This window comes from Bicyclus anynana, chromosome 2, assembly GCF_947172395.1.
Source record: "Bicyclus anynana chromosome 2, ilBicAnyn1.1, whole genome shotgun sequence".
Classification (NCBI taxonomy): domain Eukaryota; kingdom Metazoa; phylum Arthropoda; class Insecta; order Lepidoptera; family Nymphalidae; genus Bicyclus; species Bicyclus anynana.
Genome location: NC_069084.1, coordinates 16,048,528 through 16,070,575, shown reverse-complemented (window position 1 = coordinate 16,070,575; position 22,048 = coordinate 16,048,528). Strand labels below are relative to the sequence as shown.

The window sequence follows — 22,048 nt, the reverse complement described above, 5'->3', positions numbered from 1 at the left end:
AGATTTTACTAAAATTCTTGTATTTTTTAAATTTTAATGATACGGGGTACAAGATTGGACCTGAAATGGACCATCTCCTTTAGGCAAACATGGTTTAAGGTCATTAGTATTAATAACGGCCTTATAACTGCATCGTCACTTTTAGTAAAATAGCAATAACTGGTTATAACTTACGGGTATATAAAAAATTTAAATAGCATTAGTAACAAGAATAATCGTATCTGAACAAATCGATATGATATTTGTAATTATAGTAATTATTGTGGAAGAATAGACAGCATATTCAGTATAGCAAAGTCATCTTCAGTGATTTTTAAACGACTTCCAAAAAGGAGGAGGTTTGAACCACAGAAATTTTGTAATTTAAACGGCTTGAATTAAAACATCACTGGCTTGGCACCGCTTTCAAACTGATCTGAAGGTAGCACATAGGTAAGAAGTTATTTCTTGCTTTTTAGTTTAGGTTAATTTTGAGTTGGAAGTCGGTTGAATTTTTTTTATTAAAATTTTATTCAATGCTAGTGTGTTTGTTACGCTCATGCCAAAACTGCTCAACCGATTATCGTGAAATTTTGCATTCATGTTTTCAGGGTTCCTATAGAAAATAACAGTATTCGTAGGTTAGGTAGGTAGGTTTTATCAAGGAAAAACGTAACAGACATTACATGCGCGTCGCGAGAAATCAATACTAATATTATAAAGAATTTGTTTATTTGTTGGAACGCGCTAATCTCAGGAACAACTGGTCCGATTTAAAAAAAACATTTCAGTAATTCATAGCCCATTTATTGAGGAAGGCTATAGGCTATATTTTATCTCCGTATCCTACGAGAACGGGAACCACGCGGGTGAAACCGCGCAGCGTGTACATGGTATGTACACGAGTAGGTACTTATTGAGCAAGCCGAGGTAGCGTAGTGAATATGACCTGTCTTCGATTCGGAGGTCGCAGGTTCGAATCCGGTTTGAGGCAAGCACCTTCAACTTTTCAGTTGTGTGTATTTTAGGAAATATCACGTCTCTCAAACTGTGGTGGAAAAGTACATACCTGAGAATATTCTTAATTCTCTAAGTGTGTGAAGTCTTCCAATCTGAGAGGAGACTCATGCTCAACAGTGAGCCGAATATAGGTTGTTAATGATGATGGTTGCTGGTGGAGTAACTTTGTAGTTAGGTTTTTTTAGGTTGTCTTAACTATATCAAGGGCTTACATCTTGGTGGAGGTACTCAACAACATGCAAGGCAGTAAATTTCAAAATCCTCTTCGCCTTCTCTACTGTTCAATGATTTTGATTTGTCAACCACAAAAATATTTTTTTGGTGCACCAAGACATAAATTAATCCATAAATGCAACTTCCAAATAAATCCTACTCAATTTGAAGTTGACCGGACACTACGAAACAATACGACATCATACTGTGTTTGGTAACACATTATAAAAACTATACTCGGTGTTGTCTGACGTGATGCTATAAAGCAATAATAATAATAATTGTTAATTGACGTAATCTTCTTTAACACTTACGTAAAGAATATTGCTGGTAAGTCTCACTTGAACTCAAAAACGACTTGACCGATTATGGTTTTCTTGTGTTGTGATCTAATGATCTAACACAGGGGCAATTAAGAAACACAAAATACGGAAAATTCCGTAGGAAACTCTTTCGTAAAAAGGAAGTCCAAAATTCAAAACTTATAGGTAATTAGCGGACGCCTAAAACTTCATCCGAATTTACAAATCCCTCGGGAACCACGATTTTTTCCGGGATGAAAAGTAGCTTATGTTAATCCAGAGTAAAATCTATTTCCGTTCCAAATTTCAGCCAAATCGGTTCAGTAGTTGCAGCGTTAAAGAGTAACAAACATATATCCACACAAACTTTCGCGTTTATAATATTAGGTAGGATTTTATATTAAACCTAGCAAACCATCCGTGGTTTTACTCGCGTATTCGGAACCCATGGAATATGGAATGGATGGAATAGGGTATATTTTATCACTGTATGATAAAATATAGCCTATATTACTCGTTGACAATGTAGCTTTCCATTGGTGAAATGATTTTTTTAATCGGTCCAGTAGATTTGGAGCCTATTCGTTATAAACAAATAAAAAATACCTTACTTCTGTAGATATAGATTGTTAATTTTTGAAGGCCTCGGTAATCTATTTTCGGAAGTCGATTTGTTTTTAGTTGTAGTGCTAGCTAGCCTCAATAACATCATCCGTCGTCGTGTGGCAAGACACCAGTCCATGTCAATGATGTCATGGAAGATGAGTAGGCCTTTGATGTGGGACACAACTTGCGTGGACACCCTTCTGCCTTCGCATCTACCTAGCACAATGGATTGTGCGGGCGCTGCTGAATCAGCACTCTCAGTCGGAAAGTACCTCGTAAACCTAATAACCCGTGGCGTAGCTAATCCTGTTTCCGCCGTATCAATGATACGGGGCCCCAGACTACAGGGGCCCCTTACGTGTGAAAGCAAATATAAAATGTAATCCACAATCCCACTTGATCTGGTTGTGCCCGGAAAAAATTATATTAATAAACTGCCTATAGAGTTTCACTTCAGAAATGATAAAAGTCAATAAAAAGCAATCTTTGTTTCCCGGTGCCGTTGGGTACTTCATTCATCGCTACACGCCCCCCGGCCCGCTCCCGCATCGGGAGTGTTACGAACGAAGTTGCCAAGCTATAACATCACTCGAAGGCATACTTATCGTAGCCTAGCAATGCATTAAGGGCTTTAAATTTAATACATAGTTTATTTTTTTATATAGTTTAGGCACGTACAACAGCCAGTCACATGGCCCAATGCGGAAACGGCCCAGAATAAAGAAGGTTTTTTTTTTATTCTTTACAAGTTAGCCCTTGACTACAATCTCACCTGATGGTAAGTGATGATGCAGTCTAAGATGGAAGCAGACTAACTTGTTAGGAGGATGAGAATCCACACCCCTTTTTGGTTTCTACACGACATCGTACCGGAACGCTAAATCGCTTTGCGGTACGTCTTTGTCAGTAGGGTGGTAACTAGCCACGGCCGAAGCCTCCCACCAGCCAGACCTGGACTAATTAAGAAAATCTCAATCGACCCAGCCGGGAATCGAACCCAGGACCGCCGTTTTGTAAATCCACCGCGCGCGCATACCACTGCGCCACAGAGGACGTCAAAAAGTCAGTTGCACTTCTTCATAGATGCATATACGCAATGCATACTCCCAGGATTCATTATGTACCAGACAAGGAGGGGAAATTTTCCATTTTGTGCAATTTGTACCTTTAGTGCATTTGTACCATATTTAAAAACCTTGTGCACACAATTGCTCATAGTTTGTATGGAACATATTTGTGGACAATATTTCTAGGACTGTCATTGCAGTATTGTGAATACCATCAAATGAAGATTCCAGACAGACAAAGTCTGTCGGGATTATTATATTTGATACATAATAATCATATAATCATGTTAGAATTTTCTTATTTCATGTAATTCAGTTTTAGTTCCCATATACATATATGCTACTCATGTTTAATTTGCATTGTCTGAAAGGTCATGAATAAATTATTTGTACTACAATAATGAATATTGTAGGTATGTTTATAATGCTAACCAGGCAAAGTTACCACCACCTTGGAATTAGCAAATTAAAGTACATATATATAGGTGATACACAGATAGCAGCGCCATCTACCAGGTTTAACTGGTTTTAAGCAATCTAGGAACCCATTGAAACAAGTACATGCATAAAACTTCATCCAAAAAGGACAAGCCGTTTAGGAGAAATTGGGTGACAAATACATACAGAAGATGTATTAGTTATGTTAAGATATAATGAATATAGGTTATTTACTGGATTTCTGGAAGACCAAATGCCTAGTTTCGTTTTAAATATTTTTAATTAACATTACAACTTATTACTATGAAATATGCTAAAAAATCTTAAACCAATATGTTTATATTAACTTGGGTGATGTAATATTTACCTATAATAATACAGATTTTCCTTATTTTTCTTTCATAACATGACAAAACTAAACTATAACAAATAGTATACACTATAGGCCATTAGTAAGACTGTTTTAAATTATACAGTATTTCAGTGTGCTTAAATATTATGAATACATAACTTACCGATAATATCATATAAGCTCGCCGAGTAGTTATCGAAAAAATACGAAATAAAGCCCATTTTGTACACACGTAAGACCACAACAAAGGCAAAAGAAATGCAAGTAACATAAAAATATTAAGTGTTCATTCAAAATACATAGTAAAGGGCTGTAGAAGATTAGATTACACTTTAAACACAAACGCCGACCATAGTTTGTAAATATTTTGAATCAGCCACCGAAAAATATTTCGATATTTGCGATTTTTTGCGAAATTCTAAATTCCATTTGATCACGAAATCAACAACTTTGACATTGACAGTTTGACACTGACACTTGACAGTATTCTTTTTTTTACGGATTATTAATATGACAGAAGGAGGCTACGTTCCACTTACGGATGTGGTGTGCTTGGAGGTGCTGCAAGTCGTCCTCCTGGCTGTACAGGAAGGCTGCGACCTGACATCGGTCATCATAAGAAACATCGCTCATCTCACTTGCAACCCGTGATAGTTAGTATCACGCTCACAGAACCCGGAACATCTTTCCCTCCCTTTTCTTACCACCTGTGGCTTTAAGCTTACACACACCTGCACAGGGCTTCCCTCAAACGGGTTCAACCCTGCGGAGGTGTTGAAAGAATCCCTTTTCCTTCCAGAGTCACTCGGGCTCAATTTCAAAGGCTCTATGGCTGAACCAAGGACTCAGTACATTTTCATGACTGGCATCTGCCTTGATCGCGTCTCCCCCCGGACCACAAGAACTGAGTAGCAGAACGGCGTCATTCGACACTGGACGCGAGCCAGCACAGACGGCGGGTGGCTATCCTCCTCGTTAGTCCATCTAGCATCTAGAGGCAGATGTCCACGGTGCGTTCGAAGTCCCCTTCACCGCGAGAGGGTCGTATCATACGACTGCACGCGACTAGATTAGTATTAGGAATTACGAGTAGGTAAATATAGAATATTGCAAACGATTGTGTTTATTATTAATTCAATATAGATTATTGCACGCCATCAATGTTTTATTCGAATCCTAAGTAAGGATCCCCAGATCGGCCCGCCTTCTGGACCCGATAAACGTTACGCGAAGGCAAGCTCGACTGGAACTAAAAAGGGCAGGTTGGACACAAAAAATAAAAACATGTAATAATGTAATCATTTTTCGATTTCCCATTAAAATAATTTAATATTTCTAGACTTTGTAAAAGGAGATCATTCATTTTGGGCCCTTTTTGAAAGTGCCGGCCAACGAAAAAAAATAGCACGAATCGTTAGAACTAGTCATTTGGAGTAATAGTTAATATGGCATGAAAGTTGTAGGAGGGCTCTGAACCAAGTTATACAGGTTCGACGATTCGTTATTTTCATACATTTTGTCAATTTTCAAAAGTGCCCGCCAAGAAAAAAAACTGGTACGTATCGTTAGAACTGTCCATTTGGAGCAATAGTTACTACGGCTCAAATGTTGTAGGACTGCACTGAACCAAGTTATATAGGTTCGATGACTCGTCACTTCTATACATTTTACTGAGTTTTGTAAGTGCCCGCAAACAAAATAAATCATACGTATCGTTATAACTAGCCATTTGCAGCAATAGTTACTATGGCATAAACATTGTAGTATAGCTTTGTGTCGAGTTATACAGTTTCGATGATTCGTCCAATCCATTTATTTTATTGATTTTTTAAAGTACCGTTTAACAAAAATATGGTACTCATGGTTAAAACTGCCCATTTTGAGTAATAGTTAGTATGGCACAAATGTTGCAAGATTGTTGTGAACCAAGTTATACAGGTTCGATGTCTCATCACTTCAATGTATTTGATGGAGTTTTGTAAGTTACAAAGTAAATGCTATTTATCGTTATAACTAGCCATTTTCAGTAATAGTTACTATGGCATAAACGTTGTAGTATAGATCCGAATCAAGTTATACTGTTTAGATGATTTGTCACATCCATATATTTTACTGATTTTTTAAAGTACCGTTCACCTAAAATATGGTACCTAACGTTAAAACTAGTCATTAGGAGCAATAGTTAGTAACACGTTGCACACGCTTAAAAAAAATTCTAGTACTGAAACAAGTTATATAACTTTCATTCATTGATTTCCAAAAAAGTTGGAAAACATAAAAGCAATAATATAAAATATAGAAATAATGATTCTAAGCATTTGCACAAATTCAACATTATGGTGCAATGTAACTAAAAATTGTGTTATTGTGCATTGAGAGAAATAAAAACGTTTTATTAAGTTCTTCAAGTAATGGTAATTTCGGTTTACAAGCTTGAATAACATAACAAATACACGCACAACGGCGAATCACATGGCCAAGTGCAGAAACGGTCCAGAAGGAAGAACATAACAAATAATGATGACACAGCTCTTACACCATAATGACATTTATTTCATATTATTAGTTAAGTATTCATCATTATTACCTATTTATTGTTCCCCATTACATTCAGATATCAACAAAATCATAAGTGACGAATCATCGAACGCAAATAACTTGGATCAGAGCAATCATACAATGTTTCTGTCATACCTACCAACTAACTGTATTGCTTAAATCGATAAAATGCATAGAAATTAAGAATCATTGAACTTGTATAACATGGCTCAGAGCAGGCCTACAACGGTTGTTGTACTATACTAACTATTACTGCCCGTTCCTATTACAGCCAGTTCTAATGATACGTACCATTTTAATGGTTGGCACTTAAAAATCAAGAAAATGTATGGATATTACAAATAGTCACACCTGTATAACTTAGATCAGAGCATTTATACAACGTGTCTGCCATACTAACTGACAAAGTATGTCTAAATGATCAGTTAAAATGATACCTGTAAGAATTTTATTGGCTTTTAAAATTAATAAAATGTATAGAGATGACATGCCATTTAACCTGTATAACTTGGTTTAGAGCAACCCTACAACATTCGTGTTATACTAACTATTGCCACAAATGACCAGTTAAAACGATACGTATCATGAATATTGTCGGTGGGCACTTACAAAACTTATAAAAAGGAACATTAGTAACGAGATATCGAACCTTTATAACTTGGTTCAGACCAAACCTACAGCATTCGTGACATACTAAATATTACTCCAAATGGGCAGTTCTGACGATAAGTGCAGTGATAAGTGCATATTTTTGTAAAACGGCACTTTGAAAATCAATAAAACATATGGATTTGACGAATCATCGAAACTGCATAACTGGACACAGAGCTATACTAAAATGTTTATGCCATAGTAACTATTGCTGCAAATGCTAGTTACAACGATACGTATTATTTATATTGTAGGTGGTCACTTACAAAACTCAAAAAATATGTATAGACGTGACGAGTCATTGAACCTGTATAACTTGATTCAGAGCAATCTTACAACATTTGTGCCATACTAACTATTGTTCCAAATGGGCAGTTCTAACGATACGTATCAGTTTTTTTTCTTAGCGGGCACTTTTGAAAATTGACAAAATGTATGGAAATCACGAATCGTCGAACCTGTATAACTTGGTTCAGAGCCACCTGACAACTTTTATGCCATATTAACTATTGCTCCAAATAGCTAATTCTAGCGAGTCGTGCCATTTTTTTTTGTTGGCCGGCACTTTCAAAAAGAGCCCAATAATGTATGGAGCGTGAATGATCTCCTTTAAGATTTATAGTTAATAAGGCGGTCATGTGGACAGGTCATGTGGAACAGCTGCAGAAGTTTTTTGGACGGTTTGGTAACTAAGTGCAATCTACCTAGAGAAGAGAACACACACAAAAGAGGCAGAGCCCAAAGACGTAACAGTTCTAAAAAAACTGTCATTCGCTCGCAGTCTTTATTATCTGTCTTGTCTTTAGTCTATTACTCTATAAACTCTATAGTAGTGACATAAAATCAATGTTCTTTATAGTCTATGGTCTGTTATTATTTTAATTTGTAAATACAATCATTTTAAATTTTAAATTTTCGCTATTTGATTAGAAATTTAAAACCTTAGACATATATATATATATTTGACTGAGTAATTGTGAATTTTGTGATTATTCTCATAAAATGTTAATCCAATTTCTATCATTATTTATATAATATCTTCACTATATATATTTAAGCAAATCTTACCAAAAATGAAATTGAAAATATTACTTTCGTTCTATTTATAGCGTGAACTTGTATGTATGGCAAGAGATAATGAAAAAGTTATAATTTTTTGGAGTTATGAGTGACTTTTATAACAGAATGTTGTTGCGGCGTAGATTTTGTAAACGAGTATTGCTTATGCTAATAGCATTTTCTGTTTCATTTTACGCTTCAGTTTTTCTATTTGGAGGCTTCAATGGACCTCAGGTGATGAGGCTTACAGATCTAAACCGTTGCCCGGCCTGCTACGGCGTGACAGTGTGTCCAGAGCTGTACTCCAATCAAATAACATTAGATTCAAATCAATGGAACATGTTTAATGCAAAAAACATCTATAATGGTTACACTAAATCAAACAGGAGGGTAGTCTTGAAAAAATTAGCTCACGATTGGGAATTAAAAGAGTTTGATGATAGTCTATGCAAGAAGTGGCGCTTAAAACAAGATTGTAAGGCCATACAATTGCTAAACATATCAAATGTTGATGAAAAGCTTCTGAAAATTGTTGAATATAATTTAACATGGCCAGACACAGAGCCAAGGAAAGGGCTAGTGATGTGCCCATATGCTTACAGTTTGTATGATTTCATTCAACCCTTGTTAAATAACAAACGAGAGGGCTTTAAATCTGAAATGATAAATGTTTGGACCATGCTGAGTATTAATCCTGAACCAATAATTTTACAGGTATGTTATAAAATTTTGCTAATGTATATTAATTTATTATTGTTCAGCATTCAAAACTAAGAATGTAAAAATTCATTAAAAACAATCAGTTTCTTTGTCACTTGTAAAATTGTGTCACATTTTTCATACTGAATTATGTTTAATATTTTTTAAAATTTAGGCAGATCTGTTTAAGAGTTGGTATAATAGTCAAACATTAGAGTTAACCAAAAATAAATACATAAATATTATGTAGGTATCCTTAGAATTACCAGTAGAATTTTAGCATTTTGTTTATGTAAAGGCTGTAAATCTTTATGTTAATTCTTGATCCTTCTCAATATTTATCGCTTTTGTATTATATAATATTCTAGAAAGACATTATCTTAGCATTCCATGGATTCACCATGCAGGGGCCGAGTCCATTATGTGGCAAAGAGAAGATCTCAGCATAGAGCTCCGGACTTGTGATCAGTGGGCGTAGGGTTAAGGTTAATACGAATTGTTTAACATTCAACATAATAATGAATCGTTTAACATTCTCTGCTCATTGACACTAATTATTCAGCACAGTATAGCTTTGTTAAATAATTCATCTTTAACAAAAAAATTGTTTTATTTTTCAGGTGATACCAAAGTCTAAGGGTTGGCCAGTTCCACCATATGGAGGTGTATGTGGCAGGTTGGAAGTGGTTGGCCATGAGGGAGAACCTCTATCTTCATTGCTTTACGTAGCTTGGCACAGGAAATTAAAGTATGCACAGAAGATTTTAAATGCTGCAATGGATTTTACCTTTAAACATGACAGGTATAATTGATTTTTAAAAACTTTGGTCTAAAATACTGTGAATTATTATATACTATCTGACGCCGCGCGGTTTCACCAGCGTGGTTCCTGTTCCCGTAGGAATATGGGGATAATATATAGCCTATAGCCTTCCTCTATAAGTAAGCTATCTAATACTGAAAGAATTTTTCAAATTGGACCAGTAGTTCCTGAGATTAGCTTGTTCACTCAAACAAACAATCTCTTCAGCTTTATAATATTAGTATAGATTTTGTTTTTTGCATTCAGATTATTTTAATTTACAAATCCTGTTAATGTGATGAAAAATATCTTAATGACTTTTGTATGTACCTAATACCTATTATTAAGATTTTCTAGTTTTGTGCTATTTTTATTATTTATTTATTTATTTATTTTAATTCTTTATTGCACACAAATAAGATACAAAAAAGAGAAGAGAAAAAAAAAATAGAAAAGTAAGATGTGCAAAGGCGGTCTTATCGCTTTAGTTAGCAAGCCATAAAATCAAAAATTGAATTGAATTATTTTTATTTAAATTGACAGAAACTTTAATAGAAAATGTAATTATTTCCTATTAGTTATTAACAAAATTAGTACACAACATTTACAATAGTAATTTATGCTGGTATTTGAATCAAAAATACATTGTTAAAAAATATTGTATACTTGAATATTATTCTACTTGTGACTTTTGCAGATTTCGTTTCTATCTAATGGATTGGTCACTCGATAACATTGTTGTCAATGAAAAGGATGAAATCACTTTTGTTGATTTAGAAGACCTGATTGTTCTCGATAAGCATATATCACCAAAGAAAGACCTGCCAGATTGGTATGAACGGTACAGTAGAGAGGCCTTAGGATCCGGTTTTACATTCTCGATAGAAAACATGTGTCGACATCACCTGAGTGACCACAACCTTTGGGCTGCATGTTATATTTTAGCTGGAGAGGAGAATCCATTGTTATATCCCATACCTAAAGAAGTTAATTCATCTCGGCCACACTTTGATAGACTGTTAAGTACATGTTTGCACGGTGAAGACCGATTTCGTACTGTTAGCAAACTACAGCATGTAATTGAAGAAATGCTGTCAGATAATAAAATAGTAAGATTTGGTGCTGTAAGATGATAAGCGGTGTTTTTTATTGAATCCCTGCCTTGTTGAATTATTTTATCTGTGATAATATTTTGATCTGTGTGACATGGATATTTTATTATTTTGTTTGTAAATTAATTTTAATGAGTTTTATTGCAATCATGTTACTTTATTTTGATTATACTTTTCTATCATTTTCATGTGAATAGATTTTTTAACGTATATTTGTCTTATTTCAATAATAACTCTCCTTATAATATTAATATTAGACAGTTATCTGTTTTTTTATGGTAAGCAAGTTCAAAATTCGCTCGCATTAGACCATAGACTTTACATAGATTTAATATATGTATATAGATTATTCAATATACGTAGTTGTAGGAGTTCTAACTCTTCTGAGCTCTATATATCCCGCAATCTCCCGCAATCGATACTCATTATCATAGTTATTATAGGTGTGGGATAATATGCATTTAAACCCATGACGTTAAACCTTAAGATCCTTGTTTTAATGTGTTAATAATTAAAACTAATTTGTTTATTTCTGACACTAAGTTAAAAAGGGTTAGAAGACGAAACGTAAATTAAATAAAATGACAAATGACGCTTCAGCTAAAAAAATAGCAGTAAATCGAGGCATATAAAGACCGGTATCCAGGGCCTTACAAATTAAATGCTATTGTCTATCAAATGTCAACTGTCATGTCAATCTATCTGTCAGTGTCAACTGTCAAATACAAAAATTGCATGGAGATGGTGGATGACAAAAAAATTAAATTTGAAAAATAATTTTTAACAAGATCAAATCAAGTGCTAAAAAAATATGAGCGACTCAGATTCTGATGATGAAAATTTTATTCTATATGGCACACCACTGGATCCTTTTGAAGAAGGCAAGTATTTTCTACTCATGAACTGATTCTTCAATGATCGAAGTTTACCGGTATACGTTAGACTTTTATTTTATTGAATCCACTCTTAATACCTGCACTGCAAATAAATTAACAATTGTCTCCCTATTAGATGTAATTTTATAAATTTGAAAAGTTATCAAATACATATTTTAATTATTATTTTGGGCATTTACTATAACTCACCAGGTCAGGTCTTTTCTACGATAAGGTGCAAATTATAATACTACTACTAGCTAGACATAAGACTAATTAAAAACAATCCTATGTAGTATAGTATTTATTATTTAATAAATACTTGACATTTCATTAATTACTAATGAGTTTTTTATTACAAATCAGTAAACCAGACTTTGTGAGACTATTTTCTATAGTAATATTGTAATCTATAGTAATAATGTTTGCATTAAATAGGCTCTGTACCTACTAAACAAATTTGAATAATTATTTAGGTACACTATCCCAGACTGCTATAGGCTATATTTTACCCTTTTATTCTTATGATAATGAAAACTATGCCGGTGAAAATGAAAGGTTCTGCTGTACTGTATTAACTAGTATGATTTTGACTATATTTGAGTTTCACTATAACTACTTAACACTTTCCTTTGCACTAACAGATGAAGTTCCCTCAAAGAGGAAGTTCCAGCAGCCAGCCGACCAGTATGCTGTGGATGACCATGGTCGGCGCAGGTTCCATGGCGCCTTCACTGGGGGCTTCTCAGCTGGATTTGGCAACACAGTTGGCACTCCGGAGGGATGGACTCCTAGTAGTTTTAGAAGTTCTCGGCTGGAGAAGGCGCAGGCTTCTGTGAGTATGTTAATACTAGTGATGATGATGCACATCATATTAATATGGTAGAGTTTATCTTGACCTCATCTCAGACTAAGGCATAATAAATTTTAAGTTTGCTTATCACCATTTTTTTTTAATTTGATTACAGTTTCTATACATATAAACAGCATCTCTCAAAAGTATAAAACAAGACTTATGAGTCACCAAATTCTGGTTTCAAAGCTGAATCACAGGTCATATCAGAGCAGGCTTAAAAGAAAGCACATTATTTATAAAAACAATGAGGGGATGTTCTCACTGGGGAATACACTAGAAAAGCGAAGATCGCAGAACACATCTGCTTATAGTTTTTTACTGATTGCAGATAAACCCAGACAAAAAAAAATTGTATTCAAAAATATAGGAAATGTACTCAAAAGGAACAATATGTTCCTTCAGTAACTGAAATTGGACTTTATTTTGAAGAAAATATACACAAGCAGATATCCCAATATATCATCCTTGTAGTTCCTGTTCCTATGGGTATACGGGTATAGTAAAGCCTACACTTGCTAATAATGTGGCTTTAAATTGGTAAAAGAATTTTCAAAATTGGTTCAGTACATCCAGAGATATGCCCTACAACCTCACTACCTCACAAACTTTGCCTATTTTCTGTTTAATTACAAACAATTTAATGATTATTATCTACATTTTTAATTTGTGCACACAATAAAATAACCTTGAATATTTTGAACTTCAGCAGAAGCAAAAACCTGAAGACTTTATGGATGAGGAGGATCGTTCAGAATTTGGTATTGCACCTCGTCACATGCAGACTAACCATGAGTTTTCAGGGCGGAAGAGGCCAAGAGCACCACGGTTTCATGATGGGCCTATACCAGGTAGGTACCTCTATCTATACTAATATTACAGATGTAACGTTTATTAGTGTGTTTGTGTGTTGGATGTAATCTCCAAAACTACTGATATCATAAAAATAGCCTTTCACCAGTCGAATGCTGTGTTTTTGATCAGTGACTTTGGATATATATTATAAAATAGAAATAGTGGACACCTGTGAAATTCAGTATTTGACAACCTCACGGAAATCGTGGATTAATCCTCATGAAAATCTATACTAATATTATAAAGCTGAAGAGTTTGTTTGTTTGTTTGTTTGATTGAACGCGCTAATCTCAGGAACTACTGGTACGATTTGATTTTGAAAATTCTTTCAGTGTTAAATAGCCCATTTATCGAGGAAGGCTATAGGTTATACATTTTCCCCATATTCCTACGGAAACGGGTACCACGCGGGTGAAACCGCGCGGCGTCAGCTAGTTGTATAATATAGTAACCTCTTCTATCTGACATTAAAAGTCCTGTTAAATTTGGTTCAGCCATTCCAGAGTTTCTTTCTAAACAAGATTGTTTGTGTTTTATAACTGTAAGGCACTTGAGAAAACACAGTTATTTTGTATTCTCAGACAAACACTTCAATTGTATTGAGTATTATAACAATAATATCAGTAAAAATATGTATTCAGTAACCTGTAGCGCTAACATGCGGCCATAGACAAAGAGAAATAGACGAAAATTCAATGAATAGTGGCATAGTAGTCCCAGTCCCTCTTTCATACCAACACAATGAAAGAGATAGCGATATTTATGATAGTGCCGTAATTGGTTGACTTTTGTCTATTGCTCTGCCCGAAATACGTTGTTTAGTCGCATGTTTGGGATTCTGGCAATCTATGTTAAAAATATAGTCCATTGATGAGTGTCTACAGTCGGTAAATATCATTCAAGCAGAAGATTTATCCCCTTCTGGGAAGGGATTTGAATTTGATGGTTTATCCAGGTGAACCGGTGCTAGAGCAATTGGTCAGAGCCGTGCATGAAACTGCTGCAGTGAAGATGTTAAGGAGAATGGGCTGGAAGGAAGGCCAAGGAGTGGGAGATAGAGTCACTCACAGGGAGAAGAAGAAGAGTAAAGAACAGCACAAGGTGTATGGATGTTATATGCCACCTGAGATGAGACAAGTAGGTATTTTATTTTTTAGAGTTGGACCTTTACAGAGGTTCCTTGAATTTTCAATATGCAATCCAATATATAAACTTAGCAGCGGCGAAGGGTCCATACAGGCCAATTCCAGCCGGTTTACCTTTTAAAAATCTATACATACATATTCATTATGTAATGAATATGTATTGATGTATGAGATACCAGAGCTTGTATCATAGGGTATGAATTTCCTTTTATTAGGGCGGCTTACCTTCGCAAGGTAGCTCTGAAGTAAAATTAATTGAAGTGAAATTAATTCAATATGTAGTTAACAATTTTTTTTTGATGTCATACATGAAATCCGAAGAATCCAATTGGCATCACCTATGGAAAATCAATCAATTAATTTTTTTTCACTCTATACAAATTAGCCGTTGACTACAATCTCACCTGATGGTAAGTGATGATGCAATCTAAGATGGAAGCGGACTAACTTGTAACATACCGGAACGCTAAATCACTTGGCGGTACGTCTTTGTCGGTAGGGTGGTAACTAGCCACGGCCGAAGCCTCCCACCTCATTGACTCACAGATTTGTAATTTATAATTTTTACTTTTATTTTAGGAACCAACACAGTCTTCAGATAGTTCGGATTCTGAATTTGAGTACGAAACATTATTTGCGCCAGACGATTATGAGCCTTATATACTACAGAAGAAGAGCGATCGTTTCGGTTTAGGCTATAAGGGACTCAGTCGACACTCGGTGCTGGGCAACTTGGGAGGTGATGAAAGAAGCCACTTAGTTATGAAGGAAAAAGGCAAGAAGGTAAGAAATAATGTACACAAGCATTTTGTAATTAAGTTATAAAAAATAATGATCTGTAATTTTGGAAAAGCTCGAAAATAAACTGCGTAATTCGAATGCTAAACTATTTTATAATAATTCAGTTACGGTACCGTAACCGACAGTTACGGTAAATTTATTATAAAATAGTTCGGAAGAAGAGAAGAAGAAGAGAAGAAATTCGCAAGAATTGGAACACAATAATAGTTGACAAGCTGTCATTGTGTTCTGATTCACTCTATTACAAATCCTTTATGCATTATTTTGGTATAGGCGAGGAAATTCCTTAAGTGGAGAAGGAAAGTGTTAACTAGTTTTAAAAGATGTCTTTAACCCTATATCTTTCGGTCACAAGTCCGGGACGTCACTCAAGGTTATTCTGTGCCATTTTAGGGTTTATTGGTTAACGGTAACATACTTTTTTAGAATTTAAACTATTGTGAGTGTTATTCATATTAAATGATTGAAATGAGTTTTAGCCGTGTTTTATAATCGTTTAATAGTTCACTTTCATTTAGTAATAGTGCTTTGCCTTTTTAATCCAGAACTATTTTTACTAGATCGCTATTGGTCGACTATATGTCATTTTGTTTTCCTCACTTTGTCTTACCACTTGCAATTGCGACATTCTTTTGGTATATTTTGTTTGTCAGGTATAAATAATATGTTTGTCAGGTATCAATACGCGGACAAGCGTTCGGCGTGGGTGCCTTCGAAGCGGATGACGAGGACATTTATGCCACACAAGACATGTCGCATTACGATTTCGCTCTGGGAAATCCCGCTGAGGCGAAAACGTCAAAGAAAAATGTCAAAGCAATCAATGTGAGTAGTTTTACAACAATGAAACATGACCATGACTAGGATCAGACAGACCAAGATACTGCTATTATTTTTTTTAAGGTTTTCTTATATCTGCAAAGGACATATTATATAAGCCAAATAATAGCAATGAAAACTTTAATTGAAAACTGACTTCCAACAATTATCAAAATAATACAATTAATTTAAAACAAAACTTGAGTTGAGGAAAGATTTGATTGTTAGTTTGTTTGTTTACATTGAATAGGCTCTGAAACTACTGAAACGATTTGAAAAATTTCACTGTTGAAAGCTTACGTTATAAAACATATGTTGATTATGAAACACGGCTAAAACTCACGTGATATTAGGTCGGAGTATGCCCGACTAGTTTGGATCGTGCCGCGATGCAAGAACCAGCTCATGACCAGAGCCCCGTATGGGTTCGAAACTAGTCGGGCATACTCCGACCTAATATCACGTGAGTTTTAGCCGTGTTTTATAATCAATTAATATAATTAACACTCACGATAGTTTAAATTCTAAAAAAACATATGTTTGTTTACAAGGTGATAGAAGGTTTCGTGAAAGCCACGCAGCCGATGCCGTCGGTGCCGGCGTACGCCCCGCCGGCGCTGCCGCGCGACTACACGCCGCTCGCCGCCGGCACCAGACGGTCCAGGTTCGAACCCACGGCCGCTGTTCTGCACAGAGACCAGGGTGAGAGCTAACTTGTTTTGTTTTTATACGAGTAAGTACCTACGGCGCTCGGCAAACATCTTGAACAAAAACCGGCGTAGTGGGGGAAAATTCGCGCATGTACTGTAAGACAATGGACAAGGCGGACTGATTGACCAATAGCAGGCGCGCGCGCGTTCTGTATTTCCCCGCCTTCCCTTCGCCCCACCAAAGAGACCGACTAATCGACTTCTGCGCATTTAAATCGATTGTTCTTTACTTACTTACTTAATATACTTTTAAGTTGGTAAAGTGCCCAGTAACTGTTCTTGGCTCAGCGAACATGAATAGGGTAATTGTCTTATATCTAACTAGCGGACGCCCGCGACGCAGTCCGCGTCGAAGTCAATGTAAACTTTCAACCCTTATTTCACCACTTTAGGGGTTGAATTTTAATAATTCTAGAATCACGTTTTATTTCTTTAATTTTTATGATTTATTAACAGATTTTTAAACTGTAATTAAAAATTAAACTGCAACTCTAAAAATGAAGGACTTTCTATACAAACTTTCAACAATGGTTACCATGTTATTGCCTGACGACTCATTTGATAACGCGCTTATCCTAATTCTTCATGTGTGTAATTCGTGGATAGTGTTGTTGTTTACATATTTATTAACCCCCTTACGCCAATTTAAGTATTAACTAACCTTTAATATGTAAATGTTTTGTCCCAAATAAATAAAAATGAAAAATAAAATTATCACCGTGTGCGAGTAATACATAAATGAGAGAAATTAATAATATAGCTATAGCTTGGCAAATTCGTTCGTAACACTCTCGATGGTCCGCGCGTGCCGGGAGGGGGGTAGCGATGCCCCGCTTGCATGACTTCACACCCGCGCAGTCCTTTCCCCCCGTCGCCCGCATATCATGGGAGTGTCATCAACGAACAAGCTATAACTTATTTATTTACAGGACTAGGACGGCACGAGCTCACCGCAGAAGCGCGGGGTGCCTTATTAGGGGAAGTCCCTGTACCCAAAACACCAATAGACACGCACGATCCACCACAGACAACCTCGCAAACGCCGAGACAAACGGAAATGTCAAAATTCCTACAAAAAAATATCAACTTCATCTCGCCAAATACAGAAACTGTACAAGCTAAATCAACACCTGACTTTATATCTATAAAGGTAAGATTTTCTTTCCTTCTTCTTTTGATATTCGCGTGGACAGAGAAAAATAGACGCTTATGGACTTAACATGCGACCAAAGACTTATCTAATGTAGATAAATTTGTAGACAAAATATCGGCGAAGTAGTTCTTGCCAATCTCTTTCATCCCAAATAATGGAAGAGAGCGAAATTTGCAGGTGCGCCGCTATTGATTGAAAGGAGATGGTCCAAAAATGTATGGAGCCCAGGTCCAGTCATTGTACCCTAGCGGAAATAAAAGAAAATATTTTTTTTAACTATTTTTGATTATACAAATCTACGAATTTACTTTAATTCTTTCTTTATGGGTAATAATGGCGGATTGACGACGTTTTCAATGCAGTAATCGATTTGACGTTTGCCGTCAATTGTCATGTCATAGTTGCTCTATGGGCGCCATCTTGATATAATTTAAAAACTTGGGTTTTAATTTAATTTTATTTTTTTTATTTAGTTACAATTATTCACTTTAATAAATTTTAATAAGTTCCTTGTATTTTTAAAATTTTAATGATACGGGGTACAAGAGTGGACCTGAAATGGACCATCTGCTTTGCCTATTTTTCTTCACAAAATATGTCGTCTGTTGCATGTTAGGCGTGCTGTAGAATGTGTTAATTTTTTTAAATTAAAAAAACAACAATTGTTTTTTAATAAAATATTTTTGATTGAAGGATTCCGGCAAGGAACAAGTGGCACCCATCTTCAAGCCGTTCGCAGGCGATCCGCTCAAGCAGTCGAGATACGAAATGTACTTGCGGGACAAGGACAGCGTTATGTTGGAGCGGGAGAGAGATGCAGACAGACTGAGCGAGTGGGAGAGGAACAGGGAGATGGTAGAGTTCGAGCAGGCGGCTATATTGTATAGGCCTTTAAGTGGAGCTATGGGAGATAGGTAAAGTTGTTTTTCACCATCACCATCACTATCACCAGCATCATCATCATCGTCGTCGTCGTCGTCGTCGTCGTCATCACCATCGTCATCGTCATCATCATCATCCATCGTCATCGTTATCATCATAATTTCTTGTTGCTTGTTTTTTTAGTATAAAAGGTTTTCTAATATAATGGTTCATGTATCTCATCACTGTATATATGTGTAGATTTATTAATGAAAGTTGTATTTTGTCTAGATTTACTCACGCGTCAGAACCAGACGACGCGCTGAATCCCCTCTGCGCGGTCGCCAAGAGTTCCATCAACTACGGTCTAGCCACGCCGGAGCAGGTAGAGGCGGCCAAGATAGGCGCCTATGGACTTATAACGAGGAAGGAATCAGCATGGCGGCCGGAAGCTCTCGTTTGTAAGCGATTCAACGTCCCCGAACTTGGAGGAGCTAGGTGAATATTCTATTCGTAAATGCACAAAGATACAAAATACTTTTTGATGCTATTTTTTTCAAGTTCAATTACTTCTGTGATCGTCGCGTTCTGGGGTCTCTTCGAGCCATGGGCTCGTGGCATTTCCCAGCCCTGTTACCTTATAGTTTTAACTAAAGGTAGCAGGGTCTTATGCTTGTTTACATAGCTAATAATATTCTTACCAAATCAGCTTACTAATAAGACTTACCCATTATAGTCTTAAACCCTTTTAAAACTAAATTTATAGGAACTAAATTATTCTCAAGTATTTTGTACGTTTTAAATATGTATTTTGTTGTTACAGAGTTGAACCAAAAAAAGATGGCAAGCCAAACGTTTCGTATTCCATTTTCTCTTACTTGGAATCTTCTGTACACGACAAAGAGAGTTTTACTAAAGAACAGAGTAAATTCGGTGGATCTAAATCATTGAATTTCGAAAATAAGAAAGATACAAGTCTTCCTAGCAAGGAAAAACATAATGAAGTTATAAATATAGAGAAAGATAAAGTTTCTGATATTAGTATAGACAAACCAACGACCAGTCAAGTTATTGTTTCTAATACGAATTCAAGTCAAGAAGGTAATAAAAGAATGACAGTAGTAGATCTGTTTCTAAAAGAATCTGAAAAAGATTTACAGACAAAGCAGCAAGGTGCTGAAGTTACAGAAACAATAGAAAAATTCGATAAAATAGATCTTTATAAAGCAATATTTCTTAGTGACAGTGAAAATGAGGATATAAATGATGATGATACGACAGCTAAAGATAAAGATGATAATGATTTTATAGTGAAGCCTAAAAACATTGAACGTAACACCTCCCCACCCAGAGGTATATTTGCTAATATAGATTTTGATGAAATCAACGCTTGGAGAAGACCAGAAAATGAAAGCGGTGATAATAAAACTGTGGAAAATAATATCCAAACCAAACCTGAAGAAACAAAAGAAAAGACTATAGATAGTATAAATGATGGAGGAAAAGAAATGACTGGAGAAGTAGAACAAGAGGAGACTTACGGTCCAAAAATACCAGAAAACTTAAAAAAACGATTAGAATCTGCAGCGATCATAGAAATAGATAATTTTAAACCGATTTTTACGAAGAAAAACAAATCTGACGATGATAATTCGCTGTCCAGTTCGGACTCGTGGGTCGAAATTAAAACTAAATCGAAGAAAGACAAAAAAAAGAAAAGCAAGAAACATAAATCGAAGCACAAGAAAAGCAAATCGAAACACAAGAAAAAATTTTAGGGTAGATAAGAAAAAGGGTATTTAAATATTATGTATTATTTATTTATTAAGTTAATCTTGTAAAACTTGTAAAGAGAGTTGTTAATAAAAATTTTGTGCCACATTGTAATGTTTTTGATGTTTGACTTACATTGTTTGGCCTTCCATTAAAAAACCCGGCCAAAAATACAAGTAAATATTCTCTTTTGAACTGTTCAGACAAACTATTTCGTATTTATCGTACCCTGCAACTCAAGAAATTCACAAGATAAAAAGCGTTTGTGTTCATCCATGGTAGGTTTCAAGATTGCACCTTTCTTTCTTTTTAACCCACTTCCAAAAAGGAGGAGGTTCTACGTTCGGCTGTATGTATGTTTTTTTTTTTTTTATGTATGTCCAGCGATAATTCCGTCATTTGTGGACCGATTTTGAAATTTTTTTTTTTGTCTCGAAGGGTTTGATTCCAGGGTGGTCCCATTTTTTTCATGTCAGGATCTGATGATGGCATCCTGGAGAAATCGAGGGAAACTTTCGAAAATCGTAGGGACGGCTAGTGCGTTTGTTAATGTTTCCATAAGGTATTTTAAACCACTACAATTTTATGATGGTCTGGAGTTGGTCTGATGATGGAGCCGAAACACAGACGATGGAACTCGTCAACGGTTTACAGCAGGTACCTTTTGTTTGGGCTTGATTTATTTGTATTGATGAGAACTTTCCACCTAGATGGGTTGTGACTGTATTAAGGGTCTGATGATGAAGACGAAAGACAGTTAAGAGAACTCCTCAACGGTTCACAGTAGCTACCTTGTGTTTCGACTTGATAAATTTGTATTGATGAGAACTTTCCACCTAGATTGGTTGTGACTGTATTAGGGGTCTGGTGATGAAGACAAAGGATAGTTAAGGGAACTCCTCGACGGTTCCTTGACCTTGTGTTTGGACTTGATTGGATGAGAACTTTCCAACCATATGGATTGTGACTGCATAGGGGGTCTGGTGATGAAGACGGAGGACAGTCACCTTTCACGTTTTTCTGAATATTCATATTACGAGTGGATAAAGGGGGAGTGAAATTTTGTATATGAGTTAAGGTAGTATTTTTAAAATTGGGATTGTAGGACTAGATACTTATCATAAGAAACATTTCAACTAATTGCTTATTAATTTTTGTTCACACTCAGTAGGTGTGCTAACACTAAAAATTAAAAAATAAAAATTTTAATTAAAAAAATTCAACCGACTTCCAACTCAAAAATTAACCTAAACTAAAAAGCAATAAATAACATCTTACCTATGTGCTACCTTCTGATCAGTGTGAAGGCGGTGCCAATCCAGTGTAATGTTTTAAATAAAGCCG

General features: G+C 35.6%; 3 protein-coding genes across 4 annotated transcripts in view; 2 read left to right on the top strand and 1 right to left on the bottom strand.

Annotated features, from left to right (window-relative positions):
• Nucleotides 1-4,442, bottom strand: part of LOC112055476 (transmembrane protein 68) — a 32,567-nt gene extending 28,125 nt beyond the window's left edge. The window contains exon 1 of the mRNA XM_052885776.1: nucleotides 4,141-4,442. Coding sequence (XP_052741736.1) covers nucleotides 4,141-4,198 — 58 coding nt within the window. The 5' untranslated portion in view covers nucleotides 4,199-4,442. The remainder of the gene's footprint in view (nucleotides 1-4,140) is intronic.
• A 3,674-nt stretch (nucleotides 4,443-8,116) lies between these two features.
• On the top strand, nucleotides 8,117-11,069 carry LOC112055501 (divergent protein kinase domain 2A). Its single transcript, XM_024095645.2, has 3 exons — nucleotides 8,117-8,960; nucleotides 9,566-9,747; nucleotides 10,445-11,069. Exons 1-3 carry the CDS (start codon nucleotides 8,352-8,354, stop codon nucleotides 10,878-10,880), a joined length of 1,227 nt encoding a protein of 408 aa, XP_023951413.1. The 5' UTR covers nucleotides 8,117-8,351; the 3' UTR covers nucleotides 10,881-11,069.
• Nucleotides 11,070-11,576: 507 nt separating this feature from the next.
• On the top strand, nucleotides 11,577-20,813 carry LOC112055499 (G patch domain-containing protein 1 homolog). 2 transcript variants are annotated; one of them, XM_024095641.2, is made up of 11 exons: nucleotides 11,577-11,740; nucleotides 12,379-12,569; nucleotides 13,300-13,438; nucleotides 14,398-14,579; nucleotides 15,167-15,370; nucleotides 16,064-16,213; nucleotides 16,759-16,909; nucleotides 17,847-18,067; nucleotides 18,764-18,984; nucleotides 19,223-19,429; nucleotides 19,755-20,813. In XM_024095641.2, the coding sequence occupies exons 1-11, from the start codon at nucleotides 11,671-11,673 to the stop codon at nucleotides 20,707-20,709; spliced, it is 2,691 nt and encodes an 896-aa protein (XP_023951409.2). In that variant the 5' UTR covers nucleotides 11,577-11,670; the 3' UTR covers nucleotides 20,710-20,813. The 2 variants fall into 2 exon arrangements, with proteins under 2 accessions (XP_023951409.2, XP_023951405.2); XM_024095637.2 differs by having other exon boundaries at nucleotides 13,297-13,438.
• Nucleotides 20,814-22,048: the final 1,235 nt, after the last annotated feature.